The sequence below is a fragment of the Sceloporus undulatus genome, chromosome 3 (assembly GCF_019175285.1).
Source record: "Sceloporus undulatus isolate JIND9_A2432 ecotype Alabama chromosome 3, SceUnd_v1.1, whole genome shotgun sequence".
NCBI classification, from domain to species: Eukaryota; Metazoa; Chordata; class Lepidosauria; order Squamata; family Phrynosomatidae; genus Sceloporus; species Sceloporus undulatus.
In genome coordinates, this window is record NC_056524.1 from 160284434 (window position 1) to 160304489 (window position 20056).

General features: G+C 37.5%; 1 protein-coding gene across 6 annotated transcripts in view; it reads right to left on the reverse strand.

Moving 5' to 3' along the window:
- Window positions 1-20056, reverse strand: part of SHLD2 (shieldin complex subunit 2) — a 124505-nt gene that overhangs the window by 8856 nt on the left and 95593 nt on the right. The window contains exons 2-6 of one of the 6 annotated variants that reach the window (XM_042456100.1): window positions 19437-19562; window positions 5476-7762; window positions 3899-4006; window positions 2726-2920; window positions 1594-1728 (exon numbers count right to left, since the gene is read on the reverse strand). In XM_042456100.1, the coding sequence (XP_042312034.1) occupies window positions 1594-1728; window positions 2726-2920; window positions 3899-4006; window positions 5476-6976 (1939 nt within the window). In that variant the 5' untranslated portion in view covers window positions 6977-7762; window positions 19437-19562. Of the gene's footprint in view, window positions 1-966; window positions 1116-1593; window positions 1729-2725; window positions 2921-3898; window positions 5188-5475; window positions 8225-19436; window positions 19563-20056 lie in introns of those variants that run through there. The other 5 variants (XM_042456101.1, XM_042456099.1, XM_042456098.1 and 2 more) reach the window with 5 other exon arrangements.

Here is a 20056-nt window from a genome sequence, read left to right on the forward strand (position 1 = left end):
GAGGCCACGTTCTAGAAGAGTTTCTTCCTGATGTTTCGCCAGCATCTGTGGCTGGCAGCATCAGAAAAAAATCTCTGAAGATGCCAGCCACAGATGCTGGCGAAATGTCAGGAAGAAACTATTCTAGAACATGGCCATATAGCCTGAAAAACCCACACAAAAAAAATATGGATGCCGGCCATGAAAGCCTGCGACTTCAGAAACCCCAAACAGTTGGAAATCAATATTATATGCTTTAATATTAACTGTTCCCTTTATGTACGCAACTAGGTTTATTTGGTGTTGAATAACTTTAGGAAAGAAGCTGATGACGATTTTAGGGAAGAGCCAGTTCTTGATAGACATGATATGTTACTCAAGTGTATCATGACTTTACAGACCTAAATGTTATTTTACTTGCTGCAATGGGTATTAATTTATCACACAGGACTATGGGTTAAATCCAGACAGAAATAATCTTTAAAACAGGTTTTTTACATTAATCATGACTTAGCTATCCCACACATTTCAATTAGTGTACTGTTTAGCATCATTAAATCTGGATCTAATCCATGATAACCAGTTTTGACAGTACCATAGAACACCTTATCAAAAGTGATATTAAAAAGTATATTTAAAACATATGGCATATGTGTATATAAAACCAATTTCCATGATTCTACTGTGTTCTAGCATTATACCAACAGACTCTACCCAGGCAGAGCTAGGCAGAATAACAACCTTTTATGGTTTCCCATTGTTTGCAGGTTGAGATTTTCGACAGAGACATTGGGTGATTACTTACATACAAAAACAAGGTAACTGATGAAGACAAATGAGATCAAAAATATCTACTTCAAGTCCAGATTCACCGAAAAAAATTCTCAAGGTGAACTGTGTTGTGGTCACAGAGACATACTACCCCTCCAAGAAGAGCCTGCAACGTAAAGCCCTTTTTTTCATATGCCCCTCACCTTGGGTGGTTTTCATTTGCATTTTCTGGGTCTTGATTTTGGTAGTTTTCAGGACTGGTAGTCAAATTTTCTTTACTGTAAGGGTTTCTTCTTTCTTATTGAAACTGACAAGATGTTTATGGATTTAATGGGCATCCCTGTGCATTCCCCAGGCTACTAGTCCTGAAAAACACTAAAATCAAGACCCACCAAATGCAAATGAAAGCCACCCAGGGTGAGGGGGGTTCCCACCTGACAACGAATCAATAAGTAATTGGACACCTGTAGGCCTTGCCATTCAACAACAGAACAATGCACAGATTAACATGCAAATCACTTCCTCTCAACCAGCAATATATATACCCCACTCTCCTCCATGTCAGCATTTTCTGAAGATGCCAGCCATAGCTGCTGGCAAAACATCAGGAATATGCCACAGCCTCATAGGCCAAAAAAAACCCGCACAAAAAACTATGGATGCTAGCCATGAAAGCCTTGGACGTCACATATTCACATTAACATTGGAAGATAGAAAAGGGTCAAATGACATGCATCCCAAATGGTTTCCCCCTTTCTGGTGTCAAATTAACCATAGATTGCATAAGCATGTAATTTATCAAGTTTTACAAAGATTAAATAGTCATTTGTTGTTATTTTTTACCTCTTTTCCTTTGAAGTTGAGGATAGAAGGCTGTTGAAGCTCCCCATAAAACCAAAGTTTTGTTTTGATCCTTGACTTGTTCCACTGTTAAAATAATTTTTCTTTTTCTTTCTCCTTTGAAACTATATGTCGATTCTAAAGTTAGACAATTACAAACATAAATGTTTTACAAATACTTTTGGGGGAGAACAGGAATACTAGAGTACACTGAGATTTACCTTAAATAAAAGTTTGATATACAATTCATACACAATAGAGAAAAAAATCCAATATTTCTATCTAACAATGATTGCACACAACCAGGAGAATTTAGGGAAACTGCACCATATTAAATAGTAGGATTTTCAAAACCTGTTAAGATCCAAAGTTAGGAAAAAGTATGGCTGCTCAGCATTTCCTGCACATCATTCCCTCAAAATACATATATTCCCCCCATTCATCAGCAGAGCTTTGTGCCAGATCACAAACTGTTTTGATAGTCCCCTTAATATCAAAAATGGGAAAAGGGGTTATGTGAAGGCTTATTTTGCAAATTTAAAGGAGAGAATAGAAAAGAGGATAAGAGATGTGGGGCTTTAGATCCTAGCAACACAATTTAGTTTTATAGACAAATGGGTGATGTAGCAGTTATTTGTTGTTATTTATTGAAGGTCATAATTAATGCTGAAGATCCATATTCTAGGCTCAAGCTCCATTGTTAACCATGTGAACCACCACACTGTGATATGGCTGAAAATTGCAGGTAAACTATTTTGTTGAATCAGATTAGCAATTAACACAGTGCGATCAAAAGGCTTTTTGTAAAGAAGGAAACATCAGGTGGTCTCATAAATCAATTTATGATCTTCTTTATCTTCAGAAGATTTCAAGTACCACTCTTTGAATTGACTGAGACATCCTTTCTCCTTGAAAAGGATGTCTACCTGATTAGTTGGCAGATAGGAAGATGTCCCAGCACAGACACCAGTATCATCAAAGTGCTTAGATGGTGTTTTTATCAGACAGAGGATGCTGAGGAAGGAATTATCTTAAGTTTTGAAAATCTTTAACTATCACAACCACTTCACCTCTTTCAACCTCAGAACAGACATTTGGGAGCGGAGTGAAATATGGGATTAAAAAGTCAACTGACCAGTTAGGACAGTGAGATTAACAATTTTCATGACAGCATGCACCAATATATCTGGTTCAAGTTGATGAAGCAGAGCATGTTGTACATTGTTCAGGGTCTGTGTCTTCCTTTGAGGGAGAGCTTCCAGATAGGGATGTTTTGAAGACACATATGCCAGCAAATCCTGGAGAATATTAACATTCACTACGTAGGAGACTGGGGGGGGAAAAAAAACAGATGAAAATCAAAATTCCCTCTCAGTTTCATCCATGTAGGCTGCATGTTGTTCTACAGTAATTCTGGATTGAAATATCTAGTAGCATTTCGTTAAATAATAATAATAATAATAATAATAATAATAATAATAATAAAACAAGACAATAGTATTAGTTGTAGTTTCATAAATACAAAGATAAACCTCAGAAGTTACATTTTCAGGCAAGAACATCCACAAAGGTAGTTCATTCTGAATTAAGCTGGTTATAAATGCCTGTTTATCCCTAGCTACTTTTTACTGGCCTTGACAAACTACTCCCCGCTTCCCTTTGCCTCACCATTTCCCTCGTCCTTTAAGAATATTGTCTACATAATTTAGAAACTTGATGGAAGGGCTCTCACACACGACTCTCTATATGATGTGAGCAGTTTTAGAAGACTGAAACAAACAAGCAAAGGCAGTGATCCCTATTTTAAAATAGATCACTTACTTTATTAAAATGCTGGTGCTTCATCACGTTAGTTCTATTCTCCATTAAAGAATCCCCTGCTCTTTTTCTCATCAGCAATTTATAAGCAATTGCAGTACTTGCTTCATTCCCACCCACTGAAGCTAGCATTTATACTAAGACTGAAAAAGTGGTTTGGATAGAAACGTCAGAAAGATCTTGTGAATAGATGGCATGACAGAGGGGGCAGGTGTATACTCAAGACTCATATGGCTCTTACAACAGAAAAAAATACTTTACTGAAACCTTGATATGACTCGTAGATTACATGACAAAGAAGCCAAGACGTTTTCTAAACCTTAGTGCTCTTCCCACACTCAATATTTTGACTAACGTTTTGAATTATAATATAAACATTAGTAGAAACAGTGATACCGTACAACTATTTTGATGAAATCTGGAAAGTACTGAATTTAAAATATGATAGTAAATATTAAGAAGTTCTTCTATGCAACTGATAAATTCTCACATTCATTCTGATTAACAGTTGAGCAGCTTCCAAGATTCAGTAATTGACTAGTAAAAGTTGATTGCAGCATTGTTTCCTCAGACCAGCAGTTCTCATATACAATCACATCTGCAATGAAGAAAAAGCCAATGTCAAAAAGGGGCGTGGGAGGGAAGAAATAGCCACTTAATTCAATTTCTTTTTGGAGCACTGGAAACGAGGAATAATCTCACCATACTTCCTCCCCATCTGCATTTTGACTGTTAGTATGCAACTAATTTTAGCCATACTTTACCATTACATCCAATTTGACAAACACCAAACGGAGGTTGTCTTTGAAATGAGAAACAGAACCTCACTTAACACCATGATCCCCAACTCTGGTTCAGAGTTCCCAATACTGATTTCTGTTTGCCAATTTGGACTTTATTATGGTTAGCATTAGGATGCAGGCCTAAAATGAAGCCACACACAGGGTGTTGCCAGTCCACTAGCCTACACTTTTGGGAGGTTCTGTGAATTGAGCATATGGATACAAAGAACAGAAAACAGAAACATTTCTGAACTTGTTGAGCTCCAGTTCCTATCACTATCATATCCTGGATGTTCCATATAATTATGAAACCTTGGCTGCCTTGTGAGACAAGAAAAATGACTTTTCCATGTCAGGACAGAACTCTTGAATATATTTTAAACTCTTATTTACAAGAGATGGTGTTTCAGAGATATGGCTATATAAAGTCCAGGGTTAAATGGCTTCTCTTGTGAAATCTGTTCTATTTTTAAATAGTCCACAGCACTGTATAATAACATTCTGTAAGAAGAAAGGATCATGGAAACACAAAAACATCTATAGGATCTCAAAAAAAACCAGGAGCATTTTGAAGCCTGAGAATAAGGATGTAAAGCTATTTACTGCAATTATGCTTAGGCTATGAAATGCTTTTATATCATAAATCCATTTGAATCAGACACAAATGACAGACTTTGTGAAAGACGTAATGAATAAGATTCAGATAGCCATTTCTATCCTGCCCCTAAATGCATTGAAGACATTTCAGAGTAGACTGGCTGTATCTCTACAAGCTGCTAACTAGACAGTTATAGAAAACCCTGAAGTTTTGGTGCTTCAGCAGCTCTGAAGCCAATTTGGAGCCATCATGTTAAATGTGACCATAATAGTTTGTACTTTACTTCTTACTTCTGGTGCATAGTCAAGATTTTCTCAAAGAGCATAACCTGGAGTTTTATTTAAGCAGCTTGGTAATTAACAAAATTAAGGCCTGTTACAGACAGGCCAAAATAAAGCTGCTTCGAGTCACTTTGGAGGTATGGTATTTCAATGATGCATGAGTCCTAAGAGTCCAAAAGCCACACCAAAGCTGCATTCCAGTCCTTAGGATTGGAGCGTCACTTTGGTGCGGCTTTTGGACTCTTAGGACGCATGTATCATTGAAATACCATACCTCCAAAGTGACTCAAAGCAACTTTATTTTGGCCTGTCTGTAACAGGTCTAAGTATGCAAAATACAGTTCTTTCAGGTGAGACTCTTAACTCTTGAACAAATATATTTTGAAAACAATGTTTCCCATCTCACCTGTAAGTAGAATGATGTCTCCAGGAAAGAGTGTAAGTGACCAAAATGCTGCTCCTCTCCATAACATCACCTTTCGTTGTACTTCCGACTGATCAAATACTACCACTGTGGCTAATGGAACATGTGAGGGCAATTTATTTCCTGACTTGATCTGTATTTCCTTGATATGGCAAGGATGCAATACTGTGACTAAGACAGTGTACTTTTGGCCTTTGCAGAGACATTTGTTAAGTAAGGATGGGTACTTCTGAGCTTTCTTGTATCCTAAAATGACCTGTTCCTTAACTGGTACAACTGGACATATGGGAGAATCATCTGACTTGGCTTTCTTTGATTGCCGCTGATCATCTCCTCTAAAGTTAGTTGTAGGTAAGATATCTTCAAATGCTCGAGGTCTTTTAGCAGACCAGTCTCCTTTAGAACAGAGTGTTCCTATCTTTGGTGGTTCAGTATGACAGAAATCATTATTACATTTATTATCAGGTGAATGCAAATGCTGGGTGGGCATGCCACCAGTTTCCTGCAGGCTTGTTTCTTTCACAATTGAGTTCTCTTTCACAGGACTGTTAGAATCAAAAAGTTCGGGAGAGCTCTCGTAAGTCTGTGTACAATTTATCTTAGCTACATCAACATATACATTACCATTTTCATTTAACTGGATAAGTGGATCTGATACTATTTCATTATCCTTACAGGGCTTGTACAATTTCATTTCCTTGTCCTTTGCAGATTTGCTTTGAATTTTATTTTGTTCTGCAGCATGCCTTCCAGAAAGAAAAGCAATCTGACTTGAGGTCAGAATACTAAGATATTCAGTGTCTGTTGATACTCCAAGGCTTGCACAGACATGAAGTGGTTTTTCAATCTTTGATTTATTCATTATCTGTGGGCTATGTATTGTCAGATAATGACCCTGGGGCTGGCAATGATCACACTGAAAGGCTGGTGGGTTTTCATCCTGTTCAATTGACTTTACATTTTTGCTGACATTACTAGTACTGGGAACTAAGGGAGAAAAATCAAAGTGATTACGTATCATGTAACTGGCAGCTCCTTCATTGTCTTCAGACTGTTTGCTTTGTTCTTCATCTGTTTTCACTGGATTAAGAAGCTGCTCATAAGCAAGATGATTCATTTGATTCTCTGTGCTTATGTTTCCAGAGACATGACAAATGTTGCCAGTTGACTCACTTATTTTGTTTTCATTGCTGACGGATTTTACACTTTCAGCATCAGTCGCACATTTTTTCCTAAAGCTTGTTGTGAGTTGATCTTTGGAACAGACAGACAATGCTTCACTGTTTGGCATTTGATGGCATGTATGATCAGGACATTTGGATTTTCTCATACAAAGGGTAAAAGTATCTTTGGCAAATGAAAAATAGAGCTTTTTCCATGGTTCAGTGGTAGCTATTAAATATGTATCTTCTTTGGGTTTCTTTAATAATGTTGGGAGGATGGGTGCACCAAAGAAAATATGGATTTGAGGGGCTTTAGACATGTTTTTCTTCGAAGTATCTATGGTAATTAAGGTAGCAAACAACTTCTTTTAAATAGTACACTAATTCATTTCACACAAAATGCCTAAAATGTCATTTTAAATTATCCCTAACTACTCAAATAATTCATTCAAGGATAGCAATCCAAATGTTTCATAAGCTATCCAAAGAAATTCATGTAATTCTATCAATCCGCATATTCATGCAGACAATTCATGTAATACAATAATAACAAATACTCAAAACAAAGCTCACAATTTCAATGACTGAATACATCAAATTTCATGTATCTTACAGATTAAGAGTTAATTTTATATTGTTGTTTATGTTTTAAACATCCCAGAATACTTTGAAGTGTTAAAAGTTATTCTACCTTTTACTATGTGATTGTGAAAATGGAATCATGACTATTATAGGGAGTAACTTGTTATATTTGTGCCTGTAATGAAGAGTCATAATGGACAAGTTGGTATCAGTCTTTTAAATGTATAAATACTGTTTTTCCAAAACCCAGTTGTGTTTCTTAATAAAAGCATCCAGTTTCAATAAATAGTATGAGCACAAGGAAATGACAGAAGCAGTGACGAAATCTCCAAATGGTATTTGTGTTGAGATAGCAGTTTACTTTCCACAATATCCAAATCTTGAGGCTTAATATTGAAAGCATGAAGCACCATCTGTTCCCATCAAGTGTTTGCGGAAGCAATGGCAAAACATATGTTGATGGATTTGGAAGCTTGAAATCAGGAGCCCAAGATATGCAGTAAGAATTTCAGATGTGTGATCTCCTGCAAATGATTTTAATACAAAAATGATTAAACATACATAATATTCATACTCTTTATTTATTTCCCGTAACCTTTTCTGGAAAAGGAAGTCAAAACAAGCTATAAGAAGCACACTTTGTTCTTGTTTTATCAAAAAGTACATATTGCAGATTTTTAACTGTCCATTAGAGGTCACCAAGCTCCTAGATAAGCATATAAGGATTGACTGTATGAGATGTACTTTAAAATATATCCTGTGTGTGTATTGGGGGGGAGGTACCCAATAATGATATAATCTGCCAATATCAAGAACTTTGGTCTATCGTTCTCCATGGAAAAGAGTTAAACACAGTATTGGATGGATATCTACATGTAAGCCTTATATTCTGAGTATCTTGACTGAAGATCAATACATACTTTATCAAAATAAAGTCTAATTTTACAATGACATTTAACATTTTAATGTACTTAATTTTAACTGAATAATGAACTTACGTATTCTCTAAAGAGATATCTCCATATTTCTGGCAGATAAAGAACATTTTATTCTTTCTAACTGTTTATAAATCATACACATATATAAAAAAGAAAAAATCCTAAAGGATTATGAAAGTAGGTACTACTGTATATGCAAATGATTAAAATGATTTTGCTTAAAGTTAGAAACGAAAATGAAGTTGATAGTTTCTTGAACTCAGATTTAATCCTTATGGGCCAGAATGGGGCATTTTTAGTCCCTCAGAGTCACTCCACCCTTCTTCCACACAGAACTAGATCTACAGTACAGGTATTCTGCAGCATCACTGGCAGAAGTGTAAAAAGGTCCTATGTTTCAGTCATTTGATATGTAAAACAAAATGTAAAACAAAAAGTGGGACAAGAATTGTCAAACCAATTCTTTTTGCCATTGAGGTGTTTTGTTTTGTTTTAGCTCCAGCCAAGTTAACATATCCCCCCCCCCCAAAAAAAAAGTCCCATGCCACTTTGTACTGAAACATGATGCCAAGCAGAAGTGGCATACTCCAATTGTCAATAAGTTTGGCCCATGAAGGAGGGGAACACTAGGAAATATAAGTGTTCACTGAAATCTACTGCTAGCCTTAACTAAAACACAAACCCTATAATTTACTCTACTATTTCCTTTGTATACTGAAATTCTCATTAGGAATCACAACATACTCCACACCTCATTCAACATTCATTTTTTAACACAAAACTGGTGCAGGATAAGTTACATAGGATCATACAATCAAGTTTACAAACAATTTTAGAGTTGTAGAGTTTTTGTTAGAATCATGGAGCGATGTTAACAGCTGCCTAGTAGCATGAAAAGATTCATTTATATTAGTGACCTTGTTGGATACTTCTTTGCATTATCTTTGTAAAGTTTGAGGGTGAGAAAGACATGAAGGATGGGAACAGAATGTGAGAATAAATGTCTCTTTGTTGTTAAACTGCTTGTACAGTTCACAGTGCTATTAGGGGAGAGACTGGGTCACACTTGTGCAGTTTCAATGTTTTGGTTTGCCTCTACACTATATAACCCCCAGGACCCCATCTTCCATTGGCTTTGCCTTGAGAGGGTGCTTCTCAGCTCATGGGATGCCCCTATGCCCAGTGATTGGGACTGGATTTGTTTGCTGACCAAGGTATAGTTCAGTAATGGTGTATCTTTTAGAGGCCAAGTGCCCAAACTGCAACCCAGCAAAGAATATAAAACATGCTGATTACAGATAGCTTCACTTGGACATAATGAATAAGGATAAAATAAACAACACAATTATAGAGTGCTGGAAACTTTGTTCAGCATTACCCAACTATTCTACTGCTAAACAGTGAAATAAAATCCTAAAAATGGGGTGGGAAAAGAAAGATCACTCAAGCTAATCATGAATCACAAACTCTGCGAAAGTCGAAATACCACTGGAAACAGTGGTGCCAACGCAGAGATCAAAGGCTATGCAGTGTTTCACAAAAGTCATGATGAAATTGTAGGCACTGACCTACTATCAAAGGGATGGAATTTGCTATATCCGAGTTGTAGAGTTCAAAAGCCACAGGAATCACTAAGGTAAACAGCCTACTGTGGTTCAGTGCACAAGAACCATAACCATTTACGTTTTCGCCACACTCATTTGTATTATAGGTGTACAGTTGGCACTCCACATTCGTAGGTTTTACATTTGTGAGTTTGTCTATTCCCAAATTTGTAAGCTGCTTAACTAGATTTACTAGCTTTACGTCTTCTCCTCGTCTCAAGTTTTTATCCTTCCAAAAGAGCCAGCCAGGTTTTAAACCACTTTTCTGTCCACTGATCTCCTTGCCCCATTCCTGTTCTTCCCAATCCACCTCTTCTTAATCTCTTCTTCTTCCAAAAGAGCCAGTGAGGTTTTAAGCTCCTTCCCAGCCTGTCCATCTACTTGCTGGCTCTTCTGAAAGGACAGGAGATTGAGGTGGTGGACTAGGAAGAAGGGGAATAGTGTCAAGAGATCAATGGGCTGGAAAGGGTTTTAAAACCTGTCTGGCTCTTTTGGAAGAGAGATTGAGAGGAGGTGGACTGGAAAGAACAGGAGTGGGGCAAGGAGACTGATGGTCTGAAAAGGGGATTAAAATCTGTCTGAGGAGTGACTGGCTGGTGCTTTTTATAGGAGTCTGTAGCATGCTTATTTGTGGATCTAGAAATAATAATTTTGCAGGGGTCCTGTGCCCCCAACCCCCACCAATGTGGAGGACTAACTGTACTACACTTAATATTGGACAAGGAGCATACTTCATTTATTAACTGAATGTTTTAATTTTGAGACTTTATGTATAGGCTTCAGATGATTCATTCAAGAGTTCAGCATGTTAGTAGGCTTCATTATTTGAACAGAAAAACAATTGCCTCTCCCAGTAGTGTCTGGGATATAATTCAAAGTCCATTAGTGGATGAGAGGAAGATGGTTTTAAACTACAAAGTATGGACAAAGTGACAATGGTGTGTCAGGCCTTCTTGATCCCATACTAAAAGACCAACTCTTCTCTTTTACTGTGGAAACGCTTCATGTTCCAGCAGACCAGGTCACTTACTAAGCCTACCTCTTGCTACACAGTGCTTGTTAGTTCACCTTCTCCCATTCTTCTCCCAAGACACAGGTCAAGGACATTTTACCGCAAGCCTAGCACGAGGCACTGCAAATTAAACCGGTGTTTATATATTTACCAATTTTCACTTTTTGTTTGAGTTGCAATACCATTTTTAAGTCAGAACAAATGGCATTAGAAATCATCTACTACAACCTCCCACAAAAACTGTGTGCAAATGATTCTATCTTTGTCGTTATGCTTGTAAGAACTGAGCAGTGAAGCATTTGTTCATTTTGCTTAACTAAACTATTCTTGACTTTTGTATGACTCTGCATTTAGCGAAACTGTCAAAGGCTGCAATTCCTATATACACTTGGGGTTAAGTCTCACTGAACCATACAGCACTTCCTTCTGAGCAGTCAGAAATGGCAGTCACACTGGCACTCACATCTAAGCCAACATTGGACTGAATATATTTATAATCTTATATAAAATATTATCTATTGTTGGTGAAGGCACAATTCTGCTGTCACAACTTCACAGCAATTCAACAAGGTTATTGGAGAGCAACAGGTGATACTCCATCTTCCTCAGCATTAAGAATATCATAATCTCAAAGTTACCATTGCCAACTGAAACACGGGAATCATATTGATCCCAACTATAAGGAATGAAAGGGGATACAAAATCTGTCTGCAGATCTGTACACATTGTTTGAATTGTGCATTACATGCTGTTCATATAATACAGTGGGCCCTCTGTATTTGTGGCTTCTGATCTGCAATCCTGATCACCTGCAGATCAGCACACACCATATTATTCAATGGAGGCAACATAAACATACACATGCTGAAGCGTCTGTGTTTACATTGCCACCATTTAATTATATGGGGCATGATCATCCACCTTTTTGGCATTAGCTGGGCCCCCCAGAACTGAATCTCTGTTGATATGGAAGGCCAACTGTGTATCAAAACATTGTAATGACAGACGTATTCAAGATAATCAATTTTACAGCAGTGAAACTATGGAAAAATCTAACACTGAACAGTTGATTGAAGGACACACAGATAATAGTAATATGTAATGCTAAGAGCCAGTGTGGTGTAGTGGTTTGAGCCTCTCCTCCAGCATTAAAATCACCATAAATTTCAAAGTTTCCACTCCCAAACTAAAACAGTATTTCTGAAATATACCTACAGGCATCATATGGAGCCCAAAGATAAGGAATTAAAAAGAAGGGGATACCAATATCTATCTGTGAACACTGTACACAGTATTTGAAACTAGAGATCAGGGTTTGTTTCCCTGCTCGGCCATGGAAACCCATATACTCTCAGCCCCCAAACCCCCCACGATAGGCTCACCTTAGAGTTGCCAGAGGTCACAAATGACTTGAAGGCACACATCAACAATGCAACTTAAGAAGAACATCCCTAACCAAACTGGAAATATCAACTTGTACGGACAAGGTGATTGTTTCTGCTTAAAAAAGGACAAGGTAGTCATACCTTCAGTCTAGCATGCTATTCAGATCACACACACACACAGAGCTATTAAGATCACACCAACACCCATCTAAAACTCAGTGTAACCAAAACATGAACAATATCTGCAGAAGGATCAAGCATTCCTCAAGCTACAAGATGTCTTCTCAGTAAAGAAAAGCTAACAATTACAAGCAGGGCCTATGACAAAATGCTATAGAGTGTATGCTCAATCCAGTCAGTCAGCCAGCCATCATTCAGAATATTCTTTTCTATTCTTCCTCTCCTCTAGTTTTTAATCTCGTGTCCTAAGACACCCATTATTCTGTGGTTACTGAATATGCCCCCCACTATCTATAGGGATAGTGGTAATGTCCCTTACCTTCTTCAGCTACAAATTATTTTTTATGACTACAAACTTTAGGGTGTTTCTGAACACACTGATATCTGCCTCCCTTTTACACAACTGTTACATGTTAGCACCATGGTTAAATACCGCTATAAATATTTTAGTAGTTCCTTAATTCTTCAGTTTCTTTTGCCCCTGAATGGAAGAGACACAACACTACCAACAGTGTGAGGCAGGGCATTGAGAGAGGTTTCATCCTTCTTGAACTGGTGTATTTTATGAGGAAAAAGTACCCCACGCACACAAAATTCAGAAGAGAAAATCACCTAAATAAGGAAAGCACACTTGTGCTTGACCTGACAAAATAACCAGAACCTCTGTTTCATTAAAAAACAGTTCTCACAGATGGGAGGGAAGAAGGAAGTAAAATGTTTTCACTTAGCTATCATATCACATTTTTAGTTATCACATATTTAGTTAACATGGGAGAGTGCTCCCTGTTTAGGAAGGCCTGGTTGGGGCCAAATTATTATTATTTTATTCAAGTTTTAGGCATCTAATCTTATTACTTCTTAAAATGCACATGCATGTGACTCACTGTTTTAGTCCCCCTCTTTACTAGTTTAACCCAGTCATTTAAAAATGTTTTTATCCTATTTAAATTATTTTTGTTTTACCCGGAATCGTTTTAAACTATTTATATTGTTTTAACTGCATGCCATTCTGAGCTATCATTACAGAGGGTGGGACAGAAATGTTTAAATGAATTTATATATTTACACACACACACACACACACACACACACACACAGAGAGAGATGTGATTTGGTATTATGTCCAAATTAGACCTACAAAGCAGTCATCAATCTTAATCACTTCACTACTATAAGCCAAAAAGGGCAAGGACAGCAGATTTGTATTGACCTTGCTCACACCCTCAGGTTAAATCAACTGAAATCAATCCAAAGAACTACAACGAAGAGTCTAAGTTGACTTTTTTGCACAGAGCCCATAAAACTGTAGCCTCCAAATCAAAATGCAAGAGAGACATGATATCTGCATTATGCTTTTCAGACACAGAAGCAGATTTTTATTTATTCTGGTCTTTTGTTTGCATTTAAAATTTTGGAATTTAAAACTAAAAATGCTATGGCTACAGGCCTTAAATAAATGTCTACTAGTCTGTAGTTTTGTATTGATGTATAGAAATCAGTTTTAAAAGTTTCTTTTGATCCTGTATTACATTTTTTCCTTTAAAAGAGTTAACACTACTGAAGATAAAACCTGCAACTGAGATACACAGGTTAGAACTCCAAAGACACATTTCCATTAGCTTTGTTAATTATTACACTATTATTACACTATTTCCCAATATGTTCTACTATGGGGAGCCAATGGGACATTAGCTTTTTATCTGTGAAGTGGTCAGAGTCTTACAGATGGGTCAATGATCTATCAGGTGACTTAACTGCATCAGCAGGTTTTGAGTTTTGCTATGAGCTGCAAGTGATTGTCATAATGGCTCCCATCACAATATTCGGACGCATGAAAGTGGGGGGAAAAGGCTTGTACAAGCACTATAACTGAATAAGTGCTTTTAATACATAGCAAATGAGTGGCTACTACAACTTTATAATTCTAGTCACCTGCTCACAACCATAATTGAAACCATACTGCTGTTGATATTGTATACAGTACATCTCAAGCAGTAAAACACAATTTATGTTTCTGCAGTTTTGCGCTTGGGTAATTACTATCCCCCACCAAACCTTTCCATGGTGGTGGGATAGCATACTCCTGTGAGGTAAGAGACTATGCTGACAGTAGCAGTGCTTCTGGTAGGGTCTCCCATTTCAGACAGGCTTTTGCTGGGAAATCACACTAAATGTGTCAAACACCTACTGGGCAGCAGCATCTGTAGTGGGGTGATGGTGTTACACTGGCGGATCATCTCTCAAAGACAATGGCTGTGGCACCATAGCTAACATGTTAGTAGTGTGCAGGAGGCGCGGTAAACCCCTTTTGAATGTTTTTTGACACAAAATCCCCATTTTAGACAATCTAAACTGAAACAGGAGCTAGTGCCAGAAGACGAAACACCCAGTTCGGATGGCACTCAACGAGCTACAGCAGACAACAACTATGAGTAGTGCGGTGGCTAATAGTGCAACTGGACTTTGTCATGATATAGATTAAAAGTATCTAGTAAAAGTCACCAACTATTACATTTTCTACCTTAGTTTCTGTAAAGGTGCATTAAGGATTCACAGAAACTGGTCAATAAGAAGCAATTTTGTGCTTCCTGGAAGACTATGATGTGGAACGTCTAGTCTAAAATGTAAATAGAACTATCAGGAATATTTACAGTTCCTGTAGCATTAACTGTACAGTGTCAAGAGCTCCCTGTTAAACTGTAACTAATTTGAAAATTAAATGCACAGCTAACTAAAGATTTCATGAAAGATAACCTCTCCACCCATAAGATGGATCTGATTGTACTCAGACTTATATTCAAATAAAGTGTTATTTAGAAACAATCAGCAGATAAAGGTCAACCCTGCGCCTCCATTGGCCTCTTCAAATACTTTTTCCCATTACAGGTTCATTAGGCGGTACAAGGTGGCTCATTTCAGGTAGATGATGTTGAAGCACCACTAAAGGAGAGCAAATATCTTGATTTTACTATTTTACCATAGCATTATATGCATGCACATCATCTGTGTTTCTGAAATAGTCCTTGTGCTCCAGTTTGAATCCTGTTTTTACTAGATTTTATACACATATAGCTTTAAGAAACCTTGACTTCTCCCAAAGAAAACAAAAAAGTGTGGTCCTCAGCATTTGGCCAACCAGAAAAGTGGCCTCCTATTCTGCCAGCAGCTCATCCTTCATGTAGATATTAAAGTGTGTAGAAAACAAGGTCGGAATCTGTGGGGCCCTATAGATGCAGTGTGGACAAAGGGTGGCATACAAAGGGGGGATAATATGACCCTTCCAGTTTTCCAGTTGGTTACCTGTGCTCTAGACCAAAGAAGCAAATGGAAGTACCTAAGTCCCCTTCTGAGATCTACTTGCAGGAAAGAACTGTTGCACACACTTTCTTAATATGGTAGTACAGAAATATATCGTGGCCAATACTATAAAGACCACAGAATGGACCAAGAGAACTAAAACTTGAATTGCTATCAAATGGCACAGCACTTAATTTTGACGATAAGTAAAATAGGCCAATGTCTGTTTATAACACTTCTAAATATTTTTAAAAACCCTGTGATTAAAAATACACCTTCACATTAAGATGCATGAAACATCATTAACTGCTGAATCTTGTTGCTCAAAAGTTTTAATTTTTTAAAACAGTGCCAGTTAATGGGAAAATAGATTCTGTTATCTTACTATTTTAGTGTTAATATTGTATATTAATAAGCCTTGTGTGAATGACTCAAAAACACTCAGAGTGTCTTATTTAAAAGTTGTCTTTGACCTCGAAAAGTATTATCTTTTCTTTTCTTTTCTTTAACAGGAAAGGGAAAAACAACAATTGTGGCAGCTGAACTGGGCCAACAAGATTTATTCAGACTTTAAAACTTCTCTCCAAAGAGAGAACAGTCTGTTAATATGCTTCGAGTGTAAAGCTTCAGAACAGTGAGGATTCTGTACAAATAGCTTGCAGTGCTGCAATTAAAATGGTTCTGAGCCATCAACACAACTTAAGAAATCTTTCAAGGTTTACACAGCAATGTCCAAGAATGTGCACAGAGAGACATACATTCTGAGCAAAGGAGAGACATAGCAGTGACTGTGTACACAATGTTTTTTATACATTGTAGAAATAATGCAGTTTGACACCGCTTTAAGTGCTGTAGCTCCATCCTACGAAATCCAGGAATTTGTAGTTTTACAAGGTATTTAGTGTATGCTGCCAAAAAGTGTGGTTGCTTCACAAAACTACAAAATGTGGGATTCTGTAGGGAGCAGATAGGGCAGTTAAAGTGGTGTCAAACTGTATTATTTCTGCAGTGTAGATGAACCCCATAAAGTTATACTTTTTACAAGTTTTCTTCTGGCCTATAAGACATTCTATTTTAGGCCCCAGACAGACAGGCCAAAATAAAGCTGCTTTGGGCCACTTTGGAGGTACAGTATGCTATTTCAATGATGCGTGCATCCTAAGAGTCTGGAAGCCACGCCAAAGCTACAATCCAGCCTTAAGGACTGGAGCGCAGCTTTGGCGCAGCTTCTGGACTCTTAGGACGCATGCATCATTGAAATAGCATACCTCCAAAGTGACCCGAAGAAGCTTTATTTTGGCCTGTCTGTCTGGGGCCTTAGTTTTTGAAAAGAGATTCACTAATGAGAGAAAGTTGAAAAGGTGAAAGATGACAGTGGAAGAAATAGCATGAAGGGCGAGCATAGCTTTGAACACAAGCACCAACCGTTGAAGCCAAAACTGAATTAGACCAGAATTGTCCAGTGAAAACTGACTAATCTGAAGAACATGGTTCCTAATGATGCTGCTGCAGCAGCAGTGGACAAAAAAGGAACTAGTTGTCTTTGTGGGAAGCCCCTTACACTGAGGCGGTGGAGGTGGGCTTGGTTGTTTTGGTCCCTTGGCAGTCTTTGCCAATTAAAAAAAAAGAAAAAAAAGGCTTGTCGATATGACAGAAAACAAATTCAAGGGATTTTAAGCAGCATGCATGCAATGTTTAGATGTCCATATCTATGCACAACCTGCAAGTACTCAAACTGCAGGCATGTATGCCTTGTTTAAATAAATTTACTGTTTATTGACACATGCGAGGACATTGTTTTTGTAGAAAAATACAGTGGTTCTAATATCTGGAATGAGGTCCAAGAATAAGGAACTGGGTGAAATGTTCCCTGAGGTAAGGACTATCCTGAAATATCTTGCAACACTGCAATCTAACTTTATTTGTTCAGCCTCTTTATTGGAATTCCAACAGGAGGTAGAAGGCCTCACTATCTTTAACCTCTGCTGCATCTTATTACTTCACTTGTTTTCAACAATCGTGTATACCTGGAGTGGGCAACAGCACCGGATGCAAAGGACAATTTTCACCCTTGGAAACGTACAATTATCCACATTGGACATTTCTGGCTAAAAACAGTCTACTTCTGGTTTCATGACCAGTGTTGGTCGTCTGATTTGGAAAGTTTGTGACAATGTGAAGGCAAAGCACTGATCCACATGACTATTTGGGGGTGAGGGGTTTCCCTGACAAAATTAAGTTTTTGTGGGATCTAGGCATCTTTGAGAAGAAAAACATTTAAAAAAGGTTGGGGTTACATGCAGGTCACACCTTTCCCCTGATGCAGGTATCTGATTTCATGTTGGAGGCAGCAGGCTCATGGTGTCGGACCATGGCCCATCTTTTATGTTGTCAACACCTCTTTTTGCACACAGCATACAATGGGACTGCAAGCTGCAGGATGGCTTCATCCGTTCAATATTTAAATTTAAAAAGCTATGCAATACTAAAAGCAGATGCATTTCATACTGATAGTACTCCCCAGAACTAGATGAAGTACTGTACTACAAGTCATGAGACATGGAACCTGGTTTTAAGGCTTAAAAATATGAATACTGTACTTCAAAAGATTCCAAATATAGATTTTGAGTTAATATAGAGAAAAAATGCAAGGAGAAAAAAAATGGGATAATATGCCAAGTGCTACCAAAAAATAGCAAAATAAAAAGAAGTCTGAAAGCAAACTGAATCTGAATCTGGTGGGGACACTCATCCTTACAGCAGACCCATGAAAATCAACAGGACTTAAATCAGCCAGGACTAACTGAACCCCATTAATTTCACTGGGATCTACTCAGAAGTATTACTGAATCTACTTCCAACCCACTGTTGTTTAGTCAATAATCTCAGATACTTGTATCTGAGTATCACTGACTTCACAATCGTGGGCTGGAACTAACATTATAGGTGTTTCAGGTACAGTACTTGTATCTGAGTAACACAACATCCAAAGTTCAAGGAGATGCTAATTGGAAAGTACCCAGAAGGAATGTAAACCAAAGAATCTAACCAGGGCTTACTGTGTTAGCCAAGAGCTTTCCTTAAGATGAGCCAATGTGTCATTTCTATTTACTATAGTTAACTGATGACCAGGGAAATCCATTAAAAAAACCCATGCAGAATATAATTCTATCATGTTAGTTTTAAATACTAATAGTTTTAAATACTCGGCCACATTGGGATTTGAGATACAGTAAATGTGCATGATATATGAACAATCTTAAAACACTGGTAACCTGATAAGTAGCCAATCTTAACAAAGCATTCTTTGTTAATATATATTATAATGTGCAATAAATGCACATTAAGATGATGATAAACCCCACTCAACACAAAGTGACTCCCTTCCAAGGAGTAAACATGCTTTAAATTGGGTATCATATTTATTTACTCTAGTGCTTTACTTTCTGCTTAGAAGGGACCCAAAGCAAGGGTCCCAAAGCAAGGGTTTAAAAATCAAGGAAACTGTACAACTCAAACCATTAAAATGTTAAAATACTTTATGCTGTTGCAAGCTTTATTTTTGTAAGTACAGCTTTTTATACTAACCAATCACCAGCTAAACTTGATACTGGCAGCATGGGGAACACAGCCTCTGGCTAATTATTCAGGAAGAGGAATACCACTCAGTAGTTGTTTATGGCCATCACATTAAGCTAATCCACAAGAACAGTCTGTTAAAGCTTTTTTCAAAAATCAGTTTTCAGTAGAAACAAAACAGAGAACTTGAGTACCGTACTTACTTATTATTGAAATGTTGTTAAGAGCTTCAACAAAATGTTCACCATTTAAATAAGCCATTTTGCTGATTGTTCATTTCATACAGCAAGGCATCCAGTCCACAAGTACTTTGGGTCGCCAGATGGCTTCTGTCTCAAAAGCCACATAAAATAGTTTCAGTCAGCAAGAACAATATTGATCAGTTTAGCTTCAGAAAAGGTAGAAAAAAAGGTATACATGTCTTAAGCCTTCTCTCTCAGACCTTTTTTGGTGCTGTTTATGTCTTCAATGTTCTAAAAAGCTAAACCTGGGGTAGTCCCTGATCCAGTCTCATGTTAAAATTAGCCATGCTATTTCCAAGATGCAGAAATATTTGCTTCTATGTGCATGCCAGACATCCTTCAAAATTCTTCACTAATTTGTCTTCCTTTGTGAGGAGGGAATAACCACACACTTAAGCTGTACTCTGTTTACTTGGAGGACCATCGAGGTACTCACAATGACCTAAAAGTGAAGCCTGTAAGGTAATGGTCCTGATCATATCACAGGGCAATTGCCCTGTTAACTGAGAGCTTGTTCCCACTTAGGATTTGATACGAATTAAAATAAAACGTTTTTAATAAAATCGAATTAAAATAATACA